At 38.0% G+C, this 20,258-nt stretch overlaps 1 protein-coding gene across 1 annotated transcript; it reads left to right on the top strand.

Moving 5' to 3' along the window:
• The first annotated feature begins 504 nt into the window (after window positions 1-504).
• LOC134789463 (protein limb expression 1 homolog) lies at window positions 505-20,053 on the top strand. Its single transcript, XM_063760044.1, has 5 exons — window positions 505-657; window positions 17,482-17,660; window positions 18,271-18,461; window positions 19,071-19,197; window positions 19,337-20,053. Exons 1-5 carry the CDS (start codon window positions 591-593, stop codon window positions 19,574-19,576), a joined length of 804 nt encoding a protein of 267 aa, XP_063616114.1. The 5' UTR covers window positions 505-590; the 3' UTR covers window positions 19,577-20,053.
• Window positions 20,054-20,258: the final 205 nt, after the last annotated feature.

Raw genomic sequence — 20,258 nt, 5'->3', positions numbered from 1 at the left:
CGAATTTTGGTCAAATTCGGTTGTGGGTCCTATCAATTCATTGCGATTCCACAATTTTGACTCCGCAATAATGCAGGTACTGAAACGAGCAAGCATATTTCTAAATTATTTTATACAATATGGGAATATGGATATGAGTGGCATTCAGATTTTTTAAATTTCAAATTGATTTGTTACTGATACGATACTACCGTGACACGACTCGCATCTCAAAGAAAAACTTCCAGCAGTTACCACCAAAGTGGTGGTAACTACAGGGATTTTTTTTCTTAGTTGTTCTCGATTGTAACAACTTGGCAGGCAGGGATAAACTGAGCCCATAGAAACATTCTTTTCATACGCAACGCATGACGAGTAATATTTCCAAGCATAAAAATTTCAGGGTTCATGTGCATCGAATACGATGCGTACGTGGGCTCAGTTTGTCCCTACCATGTGATGATTAGCGTGTGGCGCGAATCCTTGCGAATCAACCCGCTGTGTCTCCGTGTTTTCAGCGCACAGCGCCCGCTGTTCTCCTCTGGCACCGCCGCCCGCGCAGCCAGTCAGCGCGCGCTCGCCGCCGGCGCCGCACGTACGTCCATGTCGCCATGGTATACCCCGACTCGCGCTGGGGAGCGGACGCGTTAGCCCCCCTCTATGATGACGTCTACCGAGGTGAATCTTTGTCTTTATGTGTATTTAGTCTGTGCTAAAACCTGGGTTTAAATTAAACTTAAAATTATTTCTGTGCTAAAACCTTTAAGCCTGTGGAGCTCCTTGCATTTAAAGGCTTGGTACAGTAAATACATCCTACCGGTTGATTTGTATATGTATTTATAACTGTCTTATGTGTATTTGTATATGCTAAACTTTGGTTTCGAGCTTGTGGAATTAAAGGCTGTAGATTTGCTTGGTAAGGTGCATTGGGGTAACTTCGAAAGAGGGGTAGTTTTGAAAATTGCGAATAGATGCACTTTCTACTGTAACAAGATGCCTCGGTAAGCGTTGCAGTAGTACCTACATAAGTGTTGCCAAATCAAGTAGCTAGTTAGCGATTTTCTAATTATTCCGCTTTCAAAGTAACTCCAATGCACCTTACACTCCTTAGCGCCACTTACACTATCCCACTAATCCGGGGTTAACCGGTTAAACCGTTAATACATTTGCAAATTGTACTGGTAACCATGGTAACTCCAGGTTTAACCGGTTAACCCCGGGTTAGTGAATGGTGCAAGTGGCCTTTACAGTAAATACGTACCTGTTAGTTGTATATTAATTAAACTTCCTTTTATGTATATTTATTCTTAATCACTGCACTCTTGTTCGTGATCTTATTTAAAGTACCTAACTTAACTTTAAGCTTACAACTAAAACATTCGTACCCATGAAAACAAAAAAAAGCTTGTTTTTTTTCTTCAAAACTTGATTTGTATCAAAAATCACATTATATATAAGAAACCATTAATCTCAACACATTAGAATATATTTCGTACCTTAAAATGTCAATTTTATAGTGTATTTAAACAAAAGCTCTGTAAGTTAAAGTCATGATTCAAAGTTACATATTTGCAAACGCACCGGCTGAGTCACTGGCTTCAAGCCCAACTGGTTTACCTTTGGGTTTGCTCTTATTAGGTTTGTTTTGCTAACGTTATAGTGCTATAGGTAGGTTGAGCTTTTGTATCAGCTGTTGTAAGCTGTGCAAAAAAGCTCAACAGTTTTTATATCAGGGTCATACACATTTTATAGCAAACTCGTTCGCGTCTTTCCTGTAGACATCGCAAATTTAAGGGAACCTAAAGATAAATTTTACGCGGCACCTTTACAGGCGGGATAATTTTTTTCAGTAGTTGAGACTCAAGATATCTATCTACCAGAGTCGTTACCTTTAATTGTATTGTCCACAGAAGTGACCTTTTTTATAAGATGTTCGGACTTGTTCGCGTGTTTCCTGTAGACATCGCAAATTTAAGGCAACATAAAGCTAAATTTTACGCGGCACCTTTACAGGCGGGATTCATCTTTTCAGTAGTTGAGACTCAAGATAGGAAAAACGGGATATCTATCTACCAGTCGTTAACTTTTATTGTATTGTCCACAGAAGTGACTTTATTCTAAAATGTGTTTGACCCATGGTTGAGCTTTTGTATCAGCTGTTGTAAGCTGTGCAAAAAAGCTCCACTGTTTTTATATCACGATGTTATTATTGTGGTAAAGCTTTTTAGAGCCAGACCAAGAAAAGTCTGCAGCGGATTTGATAGCCCACGCAGTGCAAGTGTTATTTTATTTTAAACGTCAAACTTCTATAAAATTATGACGTATAAATAACACTTGCACTGCGTGGGCTATCAAATCCGTTGCAGACTTTTCTTGGTCCGACTCTAGTCTATTACGTACTTGGAGCTTTCGTATTCAGATGGTAGTCAACAAGCTTTGTAAAAAGCTCGTTGGTTGTAAGTCAAGTTTCTATATGAGGTGTTTAATTTGCTATTGTAGTGAATTCATATTTTTATAAGCAATGTTATGGCAATTATGTAGACTTAGAGTCAAGTTTTTCAAAGTAGGTAATAAGTGTAATTTTTCCTTCCCCATTTCCATTTTTAGGGTTCCGTACCCAAAGGGTAAAACGGGACCCTATTACTAAGACTTCGCTGTCCGTCCGTCCGTCCGTCCGTCCGTCCGTCTGTCACCAGGCTGTATCTCACGAACCGTGATAGCTAGACAGTTGAAATTTTCACAGATGATGTATTTCTGTTGCCGCTATAACAACAAATACTAAAAACAGACTAAAATAAAGATTTAAATGGGGCTCCCATACAACAAACGTGATTTTTGACCAAAGTTAAGCAACGTCGGGAGTGGTCAGTACTTGGATGGGTGACCGTTTTTTTTTGCTTTTTTTTTGTTTTTTTCTTTTTTGCATTATGGTACGGAACCCTTCGTGCGCGAGTCCGACTCGCACTTGCCCGGTTTTTCCATTTGGTATTTCATTTGTAATCATCAATATAATTATAGGTGTATCCTTCAAAATTTTACTTAAAATACCAGTTTTTTGACAGAGTTTAATATCTATTTTTAGAGTTTAATGCAATTTTTTGGAAATATTGAATTATATCTATATTAGTCACTAAGTGACATGTGTTTTCCCTGAAAATACTTGTAAATCACTATTTAGTCGACAAAAGTTTTTATTTTTAAAAACTCACTTGATTATACTTACCTACATCGATTGTGAATTTAAACTGTCCTACCGTATCATGCATGTAGGTATTTAAACAATAATTTACACTTAAATTTGTAAACATACACTAACTAATAAATTCTCGAAAGTACAGTCGCCATCAGATATATCGGAGCGGCCAAGGTGTTCACAATATCTGAACACGCGCTCTAACGCCCTGACAATAGAGGCGTGTTCCGATATTTGTGAGCACCTTGGCCGCTCCGATATATCTGATGGCGACTGTACCATGTCACTCCTGTTTAGCCACTTTTGACCCCGTGTACTTAAGGGTGCTTTAAACTCGCCGCTACTTAGAATCCCAAAATATGGTAATTGGTAGAGTGCCGTAAAGGCAAACAATACCGGAATAACAGAGGTAAATTAACCTCTGCTTAGAGGCCAAAGTGCCGCATCTGAGATGTATGGATCCGTTAAAAAAATGGGTACCTAACTAAAAACAAATTTCTAAAACCTGTTAGTTAAACTATGTGTTCACATATAGCAGATTGTGTCACGAGGGAGCAAAATGACATATATGTATACGGCGAAAGCATACATTGCATCCTAACGAAGCGAAGGATTCTAAAATAGACTCCCGAGCGTAGTGAGGCCCAGTGAGGGATTCAAGGGTGGAAATAATTTTGCTATCATGTGACACACTGCTTTTCACATCACCTATGAGGAAATTTCATTTCATTATGCAAAAAAAAAACAAATATAGTGTCCTAGAACAGAAGAGTGGCTCTTTGATCCCTCCTAGCAGGGAAGAAATAGTAGATTGTATCACAAGGGAGCAAAATGACATATTTACCGCGAGGGCGTAGGCAGGTAAGTACATTGAATCTCGGGCGATTCGTCTGCTCTCATTCGAACGTAGATTTTCGCCTCCTGCGCTCACGCTTGCAATGAGAATATGACCAGTTTATAGAGACTCGTAAAAGCTCCATAAAGCCCTGCTTCCTAGAAACGTTCAATTTGCAAAGCTTAATAGAGCCAAAGCTCAAAAGTGCTCTCATGCTCAATTATGGACGAATTAGCTTTGCGACGCAGCTTCACTTTTATGTACTTACTTTTAGGGTTCCGTAATTGGACGTAAAATATTCCTTATTATCCGAGGTCCGAGTTGTTCTGTGTTATTTAGAGTAAATAAATAAATAAAGATTATAGGACATATTTTTTTACACGAACTGACCAAGCCCCACGGTAAGCTCATGAAAGCTTGTGTTGTGGGTACTTAGACAACAATATATATGATATATAAATACTTATATACATAGAAAACAACCATGACTCAGGAAAAAATATCTGTGTCATTACATTACACAAATAAATGCCCTTACCGGAGAGTAAGATGGTACTATCCGCCTATATTTCTGTGTCACTCTAGCACTGCTACTGAGGCTGCTAGAGCAGATGCATACTACTCTTGGATGACTGAAAGTACAGTCAGTAGCAGAAATACCTTTGCAGATGAGACATTCAAAATGACGCTCACACTAATTGGAACTGCAGCTCTACAGAGTTTTACTGCTGGCAATCAAACTGGCTGGACTGTCTTAATAATTGGCTACTTTCCTACTAGTCAAATCAGCTTCTTTTTTAGAGCTGTCAAAACGATTTGCTAATATGGAATTCATATGAAAACGTGTGTAGTGACGTCACAGTCAACTCACCTGTTTTTTTTATACTTCCATCCGATTTATTAAATAGAAATTGTGTTTAAAAATAACTGCTATCTATGTTTTTTTAATAATGATCTGGTGCTTTGTTTCGTGCACGGTGTGAAATAATTTATTTTAAGTAGAGGAAAGTACCCAGCTATGGTATGTTTCTGTTTGATAAGTGATACGAACGTACTTTTAGGAGTAGTACCTATCTCTATTTTTCATTGTTTTCAGTTTGTAGACTACACTCTACGTCCCTAAAATCTTACATTAATAACTTTCTAAAAATAAGCACTCTCTGAAACGAAAACATCTGAAATTCACATTTGACTCAATTATCAAATAATCAATCTCAGAAGAGGGTAATTTGACAGAGAGATGATTTAGCTCACAAGCTTGTGTCGACGGAGTTTTTCTTAATAATGTAGAGTGAGAAAAAATCTTACTTTATGTATTTATATGTACCTACCTCTTGTCTCAGGCGGCAAAAAAGAAATGGCGGGGATTCTATAGTATTTTTCAATTTTTTTGGGTACGGTGACAGCTGTCCAATTCTCCATACAATTTATAACGTAAAATCTTGCAAAATAGTAATTTGAAAAATATTTTTTTGACGATTTGCTCCATGCTTGCAAAGTTCAATCATATTAGGCCAATAAATACCCTCTTAGTGACTTCCCAAATGGTACTGTACTAGAAATTATGCTCACCCGCACCCCTGTCCTCACCATTCCGCGAACTTTTAGAGCTCCCCTCAGTGCTCTGACTGTAGTCAAGTGTAAAAATATAAGTGCATATGACTTACTCAAAAATATGTCCCATGGTTCTTAATTCGCTGACAAAAGGACATATTTTTGAGTATGATGTGTGCACACATATTTGTTCACTACACTGTACAAAATTTACCCGCTATACACAATCAAACCTAGGTTTAAAATATTTCTAGACGCCTAGACCACAGCCTAATGATCTCAAGACCAGCTCAGCCAGCCTAGGCAGTCAACCAATAAAGTATTCAAGAATAACTGTGAAACCCGTTTTATGGAATAATTTATAGTCCTTTAGAGGATTTTTAATCGCGCTACCGCATTTGCATGTCTATATTTTAATCTTAGTCGTAAATGAGATGACAATGATTTGATTCTACTCGTAATGAAAGGTAAACGCCGATTGTATTTAATTTTCAAATGACAGAATTTTAGCACTGTAAGTAAGTAAGTAAACACTTTATTGTACGAAAAGAAAGGAATACTGGTTACATTAAATAAAACATAATTATCTTAGTACCTACAAAGGCGAACTTAGTGCCTGTACCCCCCAGTGTAAATTTCATATGCTAGCGTGACGTGACGTACGCATTTGCGTCCCATTTAAGTCTCATTTTGTATGGGAATTTAAGTTTCCAAAACGTCCCGCTTGGCGCGCTGTTCAAAATCCCATACAAAATGAAACTTAAAGCAAACGCGTACGTCACGTCACGCGCTATCGAATGAAATTTACACTATTAGGAAAAACAGTTACTGACAATGTTTTTTACTTCTTCTGATTTGCATTGTTTATCAATCAAGTACTTCTCGGGACCTTTCTAATGAGCCTAAACTCGATGTGTTTGTGTATTTCCATCGCAAAGTTCTTTTGGTTACCTTTCTACTGCATTGTCAGATTAGGGAGCCGATTTTTGATTTCAACCGTTCGATTTCGTGTAAGTTTTCGTTAAATAACATCTCCACTGCTAGGCATTTAAATTCTACTAATAGAATTGAAACGAGTGTTTAATATCACTAGATTCCAAATTTCTATCGCTCGTATTCCAAAAATGTATTTGGCCGTTTTCCACCGATTCTCGAGTGACAAAGTCGAGCGATTGAAGTTCAAATATCTTTATGTTTAGGTATATACCTACCTATATTCAACAATTATTTTATTATAATGAAAAAAGTTTTAAAACAAAACATAATGGGGTTATAGTTTAATAAATTTCTCGTTGTGACTTACAACTATTATGATTAAATCAATCACATTATAATAGGAGCATTAAAGTCATATTAGGCACACCTTAATCTGTTTGCCTTGGAACGAGGTCACGTACTTAATACGCGGTTTGGACACTTTAGATCAAGCCTTCTTGAACTTCGCAATAGTCCAATCAACGTAGTACTTTTGGGCCGTAATTTTTTTTATCATGCATTTATAATTTCCCCCATGCATTTAAAATTTATGAGTGGCTTATCTAGGTGGTCTGTGAGATTTTTTATATTTAGATTATTTAGATCTCATAAACTATGTGACACTAGGATGATGTTGTATTATGACGGATGATAGTGATGAATGTGAATTAGAAAGAGTAAAATTACAGTAGCTTGATTGATATAGGTAAGTATAAATTTACAGCAAATTATTCTTTTTTAATTCTGAATAATAGTTTACTTTACTCAATTATAATTCTATTAGTAGATACCTAATTATTTTTCGTGCGACCACTGACTGTATATGTATACTTTTTTATAAAATGGATGGGAAGCGGGAAGTAACTGGGTCAGTTAGAGTGATAGCGAAGAAACTTATACCTACCTACGTTTGTGAATGCCTTGTTGATTGGAGTATTAGTAGAGTATTTGCGTCATAATTAAGAGGTTGACTATCACTTAATACGAGAAAGCGCTTGATACGGTTGAGTTCTATTAAAAATGTGCCAATAAAAGATAATATCTGCCTAAGTAACTATATCACATAATACGTAAACAGCAACGAATATTAAGAATACAATTTTAAGAATTTTCTTTATAAGTAATATTGTGTTTGGTTACAATAATACCTATTGGATGTTTTTTGACCTACAGACCTTGTATAGCTATAATAACGGAATAAAAAAATATGTAAATGTAACTGTGTAAAAATATGTTGATGAAAAATATGAAAGCTAAAGCCTTAGTAGTGCCGTGAAGCTAATAAAAGTCGGATTTAGATTAATTTATTCATAAGTACATAATAACCTTTAACGAGTTATATATTTCGGGGATCTCGGAAAAGGCTCTAACGATTTAGGTGAAATTTGGTTGGAAAAATGGTTTTCGGGAGCGAAAAATCGATCTGGTTAGGTCTTATCTCTGGGAAAAGGCGCATTTTTTAGTTTTTATATGTTATCCGAGCAAAGCTCGGTCTTCCAGGTACTACGTTATATATTGCAGTCAGTTTTCCATGAATTCAACTTAGTGCATATTATAAATTTAGTAAGTAAAGTTTTAGCTAGCAAATATGCTAACAATTACCCCAGATAGGCATGTGACAGTAAGTTATCTCCAAATATTTACGAACACAACTTTGACAATAAAATTTCGGAGGCAACGATTATTTGTTATTCATTCCAGAGTAATCTGTACAAAAGTGGTACAGGAATCAAATGGTAGGCTAGCATTTGAACATAACGGCCACTTCAGTCTAGTTGTAAAGTCTAATTAACAGTCTCAAAAATTTTGACAGTCCGAACAACTGACAGGCCGATACCGTCCGGCGGACTGTTAATCAGTGGGCCCCTTTAGATACCCTTCAACGCTAGGGAATCGAATCACGTAAGTCGAGTTATTTTATTTTTATGATGATTTGATGAGCACGGATATTATTTTAGGTTATTTGGCCATTATTTATATAGTTGGACAAGCAGATCTTGTCAGTAGCAAAAGGCGGCAAATTTGAAAAATGTAGGCGCGAAGGGATATCTTCTCATGGAAAATTTAAATTTTGCGCCTTTTTCTACTGACAAGATTTGCTTGACCATCTACCGGGTGTGGCCTGTAATACGAGCAAAAAAATAAACTGTAGGCTGTACTCCTCATACTGACCAACATTTGTTAAGCAACTTTTAAAAATAACCTGTGGTTTGAATTTTAATACACTTTAAAGTTTATTCCAAGACGCAATGTATTGCGATTTTTTTTATGTTTAAGGCGTGACAAGCAACGTCAATCACAATGATATGGCGTGGCGATGGCGTCCATTGAAGGTAATAGTTATTTAGTATGAAAAATAGGAAGTCTACATACTTCATAATTTTTAAAATTTGTTGAACAAAAGTGTCGCCGTTTGAGGAGTACTTACAATCTATGTTTTAATTATTTGCTCGTGTTGAGGCCACACCCGGTATATCATCGTTTATTTGCCACAACACAAGCCCCATAATACAAGCCTTATTGAGCTTCCTATTGGTTTTAAATTATTATTTATACGTAACTGAATAATTTATAAATAAAAAATCTAATATGAAAAAATTTAATATTCAAGAAAATTTTTTTTTAAATATTTTTTATAACTGTAATTAATCTAATAAGTTGACACATACTGGTTAAGAACCGTATAATCCGGGCTAACGTCGATGAGATGTAGACTACTCAGTATTAATCTACTTTGTATCTGGTTTCAACGTAACCTATCCAATCAGCTGGTTGACACAGACTGTTTTCTGAGCAAAACTGTGTACGTCGGGCTAACGGGATGAAATTAGCCTACAGTCTTATATCATAAATTAATTAAGTTGATCGTTAGCGTTGGAAAGATGTAGCAATGTACAAATTGCAGAACATTCCCAAAAAGCGGAAACGTTCTCGAGAATGTTCTCAGAACATTCCTGCAACATGGAAATTATTGTTTAAACAATTGTCCAAAATCTTTGTAGTTACTCGGGAGGATTAGGTACATATTGTCCAAACCATATGCTTTACGTGATAAATAAATTCTCGTTCTTGAGAACATTCTCAGAAGTTACCGAGAAATTCTCATGTGGAAAGTTTCGCAACTTTGGAAAGTTCTCGTGAGTGCATTGCTAGAAAGATGTTGATGTTTGTGTAGTGTTAATGATCTTATTATCTATTCAGAAACTAGAATTAAGTCAGGTGCATGTGTTTTTATACTTTTATTGGATTTCAATAATAAAAATTGTGGGTATCTAATTATTATGTCATTTTGCACGTGTCCCAAAGGGTCTCACGATTATATTTGCACTAGTAAATATCCGATTGTTTAAAACAATCGGTACTGTCCCTCTGATCTAAAGGGATATCTAATATCTACAATTTTATTTTAGTTAAATTAATATAAAAAACCGGCCAAGTGCAAGTCGGTCTCGCACACGAAGGGTCCCGTACCATTACGCAAAAAACGGCAAAAACAATCACGTTTGTTGTATGGGAGCCCCACTTAAATAATTATTTTATTTTGTTTTTAGTACCTAATTGTTTAAGCGGCAACAGAAATACATCATCTATGAAAATTTCAACTGTCTAGCTATCACGGTTCATGAGATACATCCTGGTGACAGACGGACGGACAAACGGGTACGGAATACTAAAAATGTCGATATCAAGAACGGACAGACAGACGGACATGACAAACTATAAGGGCCCCGTTTTTGCCATTTAGTCTACGAAACCTTAAAAATGTGGATATGGAAAAAACGGTATGCAATATATTATTTATTTTAATAATAAATGTCAATTTTATACCTACATTAGCACCTAATGATAATTGATAACCATATACGTCATGTTTCATATTATATCAATAAAATACAATCTTAAAACATGCGTAGGTTGCCCGTAGGTGGCAACCCGGCAACCGTTAATTATTTGTCTAAAAGCGAAAACCTAACGATTAAATCCACATTTGCACATACATAATACACCTTATTATGACCAGATTAGAAACTACTTTACTATAAAACTAAGTAATAAATACCTGTTAGCGAGTGAGTCAATAGGTTTGTTGAAGAGTAATTACATTCTATGTCCTTATTAGTCTTGTTGCTAAAAATGTCGTATTTTCTAATTAACCATGTGTGGAACTTGTATACTCTAGCTGTAAGCATTAAACATACCTATAAAGTTTTATAGTATAAATACGGTCCGGTTAAACCCCCCTTTATTCATAATACCTTACAAGCCTGAATGTTTTACCCCTTTTTAAACATCTGTAATGTTTAGAAAAACGATTAAAAGCTAACGGTTTGTAGTGCATTTGTGAACATCGCCATAAATGTGCGATTTATGTCAAAAACTTACGATACGAACGATGTACCTATAGTTCGTGTTTTTTAGCATTAGAAAGAACTTGCAAGAAGGTAAGCGATCTTGACATGACTTTTAATTGAAAAACGCTTTTTAAAAATCAAAACCTATTACTTATGAAAGCAGAAGAATACAAATGATTGTATTAGATTCATAATTATTACATATTTGCAGTAACTTATTTTTAAAATGTGTTTTTCAATTAAAAGACACATCAAGATTGTTTACCTTATTTCTAATGCCAAAAAAACGAACTATAGTATACTACCGTTCTCAATACATCGGGATTTTTTATTCTATTTTCCTCATGTCCTCTCGAGACATGAAGTTGTTTATTACAGTATTTTTTAAAACAGATTTTCAATCCGCATCTAAGTAATGGAACTGTTTAATTGCCCGAGCGAGTGTTAGGCGCGAGCGAAGCGTCTCCGTTTGGTCAAAAATGCTTTCGTCCATCCGGCTGCTTGGCTGTTCTTTTCTATCTTTTCAATCGCATTTCGCAACTGATTCTCGTTAAAATTTTGTAAACAAGCTCGATAATTTTTTTGACGTAGGTATACATTTTTGAAAATATTTCGAAATACTGCCAGCCTTCGAGCAACACGGAAGGGAGGCGGCATTCGAACTATTTCCCCTCTGCCGAGGTACAAGATTAGCGCGTCAATCTAATCTAGCGCGGGTAATAAAACTAGTTGCACTTGGATTTTTCACTAGACCGAGTCCAGACGCGCGCGTGAACACTGCTGCACAAAAATGCCTGTTTGCTCGGTTTTTTGTTATAAAAAGAGGTCGGGGACATCAAATTTACAAAAAGAAAGTGTTACATTTCACATGTAATATTTTTTTTTTACATATCATACGTTTAATTACATTCAAACACAATTATTATATTTTAGTCTCATGTAATTGTTGGATTTATCGATTTTCCTCGCTCAGTACAAATTGCGGATCGGTCGAGCGACAAATCCGACTTCTCATCTCTCAGAATACAATAACATACTTCAACGAAAATGTGTTAGTGTGCGTGTTGTGACACTTGTCACTCGTCCGTACACAAAAAGAGATCGAGGTTTGCAAGATTTGTCTTTGACGTGTGTCATTTTCTATGTATTTGTGTCGTCATTACAGATTGGATTCTGTATGTAAGTGTGTGAGAAGTGCGACTGTGTGCACCTTTCCCCCCGCGAAAAATGGCAGAAAGATTTGTACGGTGAGATATCGCTTGGGCCCCTCCCTTCCGATGTGTCGGAAGCCGGTGTTGCTCGAAGCTGCCAGCCATCCAGTTTCGCGAGGTCTGCATGCTCATAGAGCTACTACACACCGTATAACTTATAAATACATGAGAAGATTGAATGGGAATAAACTGATCTCCATCTACTTAATACCTTACTATCGCATAAAACATTTTTATGACTTGTTGTAAAGTCTTAAACGTTGACCTAACCTATTACCCATCGGTTCCCAAGATTTCTATAGACTGATCACTTTTCTCACCGTCACCGTTATCGTTAGCTGTCTAGGCTCGTGGTGAAACGGCTCTCTCTTAGGATTGTGTAGTATCGCGGGAGACACGTTTCTAACTACCTATTAATAGAAGTGGATAAGTGTATAAGTGTATAAAAGTTCATTTTAATCATAGTTAAAACTAAACTCTCGCAATTTAAGCAGGGTTAGACGCAGTTAATCATTATCATAAAAAAACGCCTTAACACAAACCACATTATTTGAACTCTAGTAACTAAATAACTCTAGTATTACGTATTCCAAGTTTACAAAATTTAAATTAAGCTTAATCGAAAATAATCTAGGAAAATCTAATTCGCTTAATACGAGTATGAGGTATTTTGGAAAATCGTCCAAACGAATTATTGCAAATATAAATTCCTAAAATGATCAATTGATCGATAAAAATTGATTTGGTGTATGTTATTTATGTATCCTTAGACGTGCTGTTAGATACATCACAAAAGCATATTTGCGTAGATTTTTTCCCCAACACGGATAAGTACATTTCTTCATTCGGAGGCTGGTTCTGATTTCACAATTTGTTACGATTTTGAACTGGTTTTGAAACGACCTTGAAGACCACTCACGCTGGTTCATGAATGTTCATATTGATATTCATATTTATTATTAATAATGTACCTACATAAACATTACACGTCAAATATACAATCGGTGAAATTATAACTAAGCAAAACATCAAAATAATGATATGAAAATTATTCACTAATGTGTTCAATAAAATTGCGAAATGAAGTCATTATCGTCAAGGTCCTATCAAAACCAGTTCAAAACTGTAAAGTGGTTATATCAGGATTGGGAACTAGGTCTGTAACTATAGTATGTATCTGTAAGTATTTAAATAAAAGTAAACAAACAATTTGTACATTTTCGGGTAATTCTAACATTTATTGGATAACCAACCAAATACAAAACCGCCTGGATCTGTCACTGAACGGCCTGAATTTAACCTACTTACATTATTTGATCATGTAATGTTTTCATCTACCCTCAACTGGCTTAAGGAGCCATTTGAGGGTAGATTTTGTTTACTTTTATTTAAATACCTAAAGATACAGACTAGATGTAATTTCATTATTAGGCTCTTCGTTATCTCTAGTAATGAACGTAAACGCCAAGCCCGCGAGCCATAAAACAGGTAAATTCATTTGCCATTAATTTAATTTGCTATTAAATTTATGGTGCTAACGCTAATATCGATTGAACTTTGCCCTTAACGCGAAATTTAATAATGTATGTAGAAGTAACGATTTAGTAAATTTTATGTGTCCAGATAAATAGTCTTGAAAGTCTAAAATCGGTGTTCAAATTAATTAAGATCAGTCATTTAAAGATTTTAAAGTGTACAGAACAAAAGTACACTGTGGCGTTTCTCTGATGGCCTGGATATGGATACCCCATTTTATGAAAATGTGGGTCTCGGCATAAGAGGCAGGGGGCCTACCGCGTAAACCGAAATTCGCAAATTGCGGGGATCTTTCTCTTTTTATACTGTAATAAAGGCGTAATTAGAGTGACAGCGAAAGATGCCCGCAATTTGCGAACTTCGATTTTCGCGGTTATAGCCCAGGTTGCTTAACTACGAGGAATAAGTTGTAGACTAGGTAGCAAAATTGGGTGTTACCTAAGTGTTTTTAAAAGTTGCTAAACTTAGCATCTAGGTTCGTCAGCAGCAGAAATAGCTAAGTGGGCCAGATGTGTCCATGTGTGTCCTTTGCTTTTCTCTATTCCTTATCTCTGTAAATTTCCTTTCCCTTTCGTCCTTGGTGGTAACATGGCCTTTTCGGCCACGACACCAAACCCCTTCACAAAAAAAGCAGTCGCTGGTCACTGCGTCGACCAAACTGCGTAATCACTTAAAAAAAAGCCAGATGTCCAAAAAGTAGGAATGTATCTACGCAACTTTATTGTTAAGTTGTAAGGATGAGCTCCTAAGCCGACCTGATGCAAAATTTTAAGCTTTGTATTAAATTTTCACATGTTTTAATCAAAGGCGAATGCCACGAAAAAATTACACGTAAAACTAGAGTAAATTTGCAAGAGCAGACTCCAACTATTAAATATTTAAAGTTGGCTCGTGGAAAAAATTAAGAAAACATGTCCAATTTTCATTTATATTCAGTTGTATATCGTTGCCCTGCATACCATAGCAGTCTAATACAAGCATATAGCTAGTGATATAGCCGAGGGATCTGACGAGCAAAATTTTAAACAGAAGTATATTTTCATAGTAAAAATCCGCACGATGGCGCAAGTTTCGCGCGGCGCGCCATATCTTTTATCCCCTTCTCATTTCTTGGCTTTATGCCCCTCTTACGTGACATATGGAAATCTTAAAAATATCAATTACTTATACATATTAGAGTGTGTAGATAATTTTGCACACCTCGCCCGATTAGCTGCTACTGACTGTAACACTGTGAGCGAGTTATAATGGATGTTTGCCCGAACTCCGGGATTGCATTCCATAATCCCGGTAGCGGATGCAAATCCGGGGCTTTCCTGGCTCGTGCAATGTATGCTTTTGTAACAAATAGTGGTGAGCTGGTGACCTCATTTTTAATTGCTGATTAACATGAATTGGTTTGGTTTATAACGTTAGTTAATGTAATGATTAATGTTAGAAACTGAAAGTTATGTTTTTATTAGTAGTTTTAATATTTAAAGGCTTATCAACTCCAGGCCATAATTGTAAAAAAAAACAACGGGTTGCACTCCGGGAGTGCCGACAGAAGTGAAAACTCAATGACTAGTCCAAAATGTCTGCAGCACTATGTATAATTGACCCATCCTCCTTTCTATTGAAAAACTTTAGATCCGAAATTGCTGGCCAGTGAGCTTAAATTTGTAGCGTTAATTGTTTAAAATTCCAATAGATATTGTAAAGTTACCTTGCAGACCTCGCATCTAAATATATTTGGTCATGATATTTTGAGTTTTACTCACCAGTATTAGAGTTCACTTTTATTAGCGATTTCATCAAGATGTAGCTTTATTGAATTATATTGGAGTGATATAAAGTTAGAATATAACTGTGAGATCCTCGTATTTCAGCCCGTACAAGATTAGAACATTGAGCTTTATTGCTTAATATAAAAGTCCAGTTTCAAATAATTGACCTGATTATGATACGTTAAAGTTCTTTGGTGAATAACATTGTCCGTCACTAGACATGTGCGCCGCGCCGCCGCGCCGCCGCCGCCGACGATTTTTCCACGCCGCCGCCGCCGATAAATTTGACCGGCGTATAATCGGCGTGGAAAATTTTGATAACTATCGTGTCTTATTGCATGTTGCGTACTTAGTAGATAGTCAGAGGTATAATTTAAAGAACCTTATAAATCTTTCGCTTATAATTTGCCAGTGAAACAAGTTAGTACTTATCATTTTTGTCGTTGCGGTGTTAGCTGTGATAACGATTTAGCGTTAATTTAAACAAGACCTAGTTTCTGGATCACAGGTTATTATTTGATACCTATTTTTTCGCACAGATTTTTTATAGAACGCATTTTCTTCTACATTCACTAAAGTCAAGAAAATAGCAGGTTCATATCCTAGGACATAAACATGCTAGGGGTCATCCATTAATTACGTCACACGAATTTCAAGGTTTTTTGACCCCTCCCCCCCCCCTCCTTGTCACACTTGGTCACATTTGGCAAACCCCTCCCCCCCTGGTGTGACGTCACATTTTTTCAACGAAATCGGCAAATCGAATTAAGTATTATTAATTTTTTGACAAAATATTAGTAAATTTATAACCCAAAACTGATTATGAAAAAAAATGAAACCAATAAAAACGATTATCGTTCCAAAAACTTGTTTTTGAACTGTATAGTAAATAAAATGATTAAAATAAAATGACTGATGAAGTTAAAGTGACGTCACAAAGTTTGTGACTCCCCTCTCCCCCTTGTCACAACATGTCACATTTTCTTGACCCCCTCCCCCCCCTAAACGTGTGATGTAATTAATGGATGACCCCCTATTTTCTACTTAGAATGATGATATGTAGAATTATGGTCATCATATGCAGCGTGCAAGTTTGCTTTGCGTGTTGCAAGTGCCATGCGACACGGTATGAGCGAATCCACAGCGAATCAACCTGCCAGAGACGTTTACTTTCGAAAACGACGATATCTTTACTCCAACATACATTTCTGATAAACTTCAGTTCAGACAAATGTAAAGTAGTTCATCATTATTTCATAACAAATCATAGGTGAGGCGGCAGCGGCTGAGAAAAGCCAATATAGATTTTTTATAACTTACGACTTTACTTATAAATAAATCTTTTTGTGTTATATTTGTGTTACTCTTACAAAGTCATTATCTCCCTTAAAATATAGCGTTTTAATTTGTCCTTTTTATTATAATATTTAAACATACCGTTGGTAACTGTTAGGTTCGTAAGAAATGGTTGCCAAGAATGCCAAGTGACATGATGGGATATAATTTTCGGCAATAATTTAAAAAACACACATAATATGTTTTGAATAGCCTCGTAAATACTCAGAAGGCTTTAATGTAGAGTTTCTACAGCCACGTCCTTATGCAGTATCAAAAAATATGCCACGCCGATTTCACGCCGATCACGCCGCCGCCGCCGGTCAAAATATCATCGGACGCCGCCGCCGACGGTTTTGCCATCGGCGCACATGTCTATCCGTCACACATAACATAAAGTCACGCAAGCGCCCTGCGCCGCGTATATGAAACAGCAGGCTCAGGCATACATTTTCGCCGTGCGGTAGAAAGAGAGGAGAGACGCCTTACGCGTTACGCTGTCTCGAGTTTATCATTTTTTCCCCACCTCAAAAAGTGCTCAGCGCCGCTAAAGAAGTTTTCACTTCAAAAATAGGATATCAACGCATATATTTATAAACGGGCGCGCATAACTGTCAGATATTCAAAATGACGTTATTACTTCACAGCCAGAAATGCTTTGGACTTTTTAATAGCTTTTTCCCTTTGCGTAAAATCAACTTGAATCCATAGGTAATCATTACTCAAGTATCTTTTCCTGTTGCAGCTGACGGCGTGCTGTCAACCGTGAACGTGGTGGAGGCCCTGCAGGAGTTCTGGCAGGTGAAGGCGGCGCGAGGGGGCGGCGCGGGGGCGCTCGTGATATATGAGTCCGTGCCTGCCGCCCATCCCCCCTATGTTTGCTACGTTACGCTGCCGGGCGGTGCTTGCTTCGGTAGCTTCCAGGTGCGTAGCACTCGTAGCTTGCAGGTGTAGTTTGTTTTGTAGCATAGTGTTGGGTCTACGAGTCCGTATCTGCTGCCTATCTGCTGTATGTGCGCTACGTGACGCTGCTGGGGGCGCTTGATTCGACAGGTTCCAGGTGCGTAGCACTCGTAGCTTGCAGGTGTAGTGTGTAGCACAGCGTCGGGTCTATGACTCCGTGTCTGCTGCCTATCTGCCGTATGTGTGCTACGTGACGCTGCTGGGGGCGCTTGATTCGATAGCTTCCAGGTGCGTAGCACTCGTAGCTTGCAGGTGTAGTTTGTAGCACAGCGTCGGGTCTACGACTCTGCCGGCCACCCGCCGTATGTTTACTTAGTGACGTTTCCGGGGCGCGTTTGTTTTGGTAGCTCCTATAGCTGCGTAGCAGGTGTTGTTTGTAGCACGAAACTTGAATTACGCGCACTCGTCGTACGTACGTGTGTAAATCTCGTAGCACTAAGACTCTTAAGATAGATGCTCATAAGTCTCATAACTTCGTATGACTGAAATGTAAGCTACAAATCTGCAAAAAAGCTTTACATTTTTATGTTTTATTTTCTCAGTATGATTCCAAAAACTACCTTCCTTCCAGAATTGCCCGACGAAGGCCGAAGCGCGACGCAGCGCGGCTAAAATCGCGCTCATGAACAGCGTGTTCAACGAGCACGAGTCGCGCCGTATTTCGGAGCATTTCATTGAAAAGGCCGTGGCTGAGGCTCGAGCCAGCTTCGCGGGAGATGCAGCCGCCCACCAGGACCCGAGTGCTGGCATTGCTGCCTTCAGGTGAGTTACATTTCATATCATATTAAGTAACACCATCATCTTTTCACATCAGGCGGCTTAGCACGGTCGCGTTTTTATCCCTTGTCACCATGCCTGTCACGTTCTAACAAGTACGTAAGTGCGAAAGGGACGCGCATAGTGATAGACGATAAAAATGGAACCGTGCTGCGCCCACAGGTCTAAGCTTTGCTTAACTTAGCGCTCACGCGGTCCCAGTACATGTCATCTTGAAAATTAAGTTATTGTCAATAGAGGTGACAGCAAGGAGTCATCTATTGGGCATTAGCATGTCGTCTAGTACGTTTACCTTAGTCAGAATCGTTGCTTTTCATCTTTATCAGTGAAGAGTATTTTGATAGTTTTCAGGGACTTGCTAGCCTAAATATACCAAACTAACCACTTGAATTTGCTGGCAGACCCAAGCTGTGAGAACTACTTCCATTCAAAATTACTTACATTTGTCGTAGGTACCAATCTCTAGAGTCTAGAGTTTTATTTCATTCTTTTCATGCTGTAGCGGTAATAGTAAAACAGTAAAAGCATTTTAATAGTTGAGGAAAGAAGTAGAAAGAGGGAGACAAGTGGTCTTTAAATGTGCATGTTTTCCAGGTTTATGTTGGAGGCGAACAAGGGGCGCACAATGTTGGAGTTCCAGGAGTTGATGACGGTGTTCCAGCTGCTCCACTGGAACGGCTCGCTGCGCGCCATGCGGGAGCGGCAGTGCTCACGTCAGGAGGTAAGCAGTTCCAGCAGCAGTTTCAACACTTGCAGGTGTTGTTGGCTGTCCCAGCTGTTCGTAACTTTTTTTATTCTATTGTAAATCTCTGCTGAGTGACGTTGATCAGATCCGTGTTAAATTTGATTATTATTCCTAGGTGGTGGCCCACTACTCCGCGCGAGCTCTCGACGACGCGATGCGCGAGCAAATGGCACGCGAATGGGCCGCGCGAGAGCGCGAAGCGGGCGCCGGTGGGGTCATTCGCGCGGAGCTCACGCGAGCAGAGCGCGAACTCCGCTCCGCAAGGCTCGCCGCCCGCGAACTACGCTTCCCGAAGGAGAAACGCGATATTTTGACCCTCGCCGCTCGTCTCGCCCCGCCGCAGCAGCCACAGTGATCTCAAATCTATGTCTTAAACTGTTGTCCAGTAAATGTCCGACTCTTGAAATTTTCCAATAAATAGGTAACATCACCCTCAATTTTATTTTTAGAAAAGCATCACGAAACAGAGGAACAGAGAAACAGAGGTTATAAACAAGCAAGCGATTTTAAGTGATAAGGTGCACCTAGATTTAGTGAATGCGCTGCGAGTGCGAACGCTTCTTTGCTTCAGATGGTGCGCATAATTAACGCAAATCAGGCAATAGGCTCGCATAAGGCGCGCAGTGCGCACTTGCGTAGCATTCGCTTTATCTGGACACACCTTTATGATGTCAAACAGTAGAATATTTAGCTTAGGTACATAAGAATATAACATTAATTTAAGGCACTTTTTGTTAATTTCTGCTTTAAAATTAAGTTATTGCACAATATTGGAGTAGAATTAACTGGACAATCGTTCTTGAACATGGAAATATTCGCCGCCACGCCGCTAAATTGTTATTTAAGTATAGTATATGTAGTGTAAGATTGACTATTGTTTTATTTCTACCCCCATTTACCTAAAAATATCTGAGTAAGTAGGTATGAAAAATATTGTGGCTACGGTAAGGGTTGACTCACGCTAGACCGGGCTGGGGCCGGGTCGAAGCTTCACGGCTCGATCTAGCGGGAGTCATCCTTAACACAGTTCAGCAACG

The sequence above is a fragment of the Cydia splendana genome, chromosome 4, assembly GCF_910591565.1.
Source record: "Cydia splendana chromosome 4, ilCydSple1.2, whole genome shotgun sequence".
In the NCBI taxonomy this organism is placed as follows: domain Eukaryota; kingdom Metazoa; phylum Arthropoda; class Insecta; order Lepidoptera; family Tortricidae; genus Cydia; species Cydia splendana.
This window is presented reverse-complemented; position numbering and strand designations above follow the sequence as displayed.

What these genes read in the sequence shown, in the direction of transcription:
- LOC134789463 (XM_063760044.1), top strand. Translation starts at nt 591, where the DNA reads ATGGTATACCCCGACTCGCGCTGGGGAGCGGACGCGTTAGCCCCCCTC. An exon ending in CTATGATGACGTCTACCGAG is followed by an intron (nt 658 to 17,481) that starts GTGAATCTTTGT and finishes TTCCTGTTGCAG; the next exon opens with CTGACGGCGTGCTGTCAACC. An exon ending in CTTGCTTCGGTAGCTTCCAG is followed by an intron (nt 17,661 to 18,270) that starts GTGCGTAGCACT and finishes CCTTCCTTCCAG; the next exon opens with AATTGCCCGACGAAGGCCGA.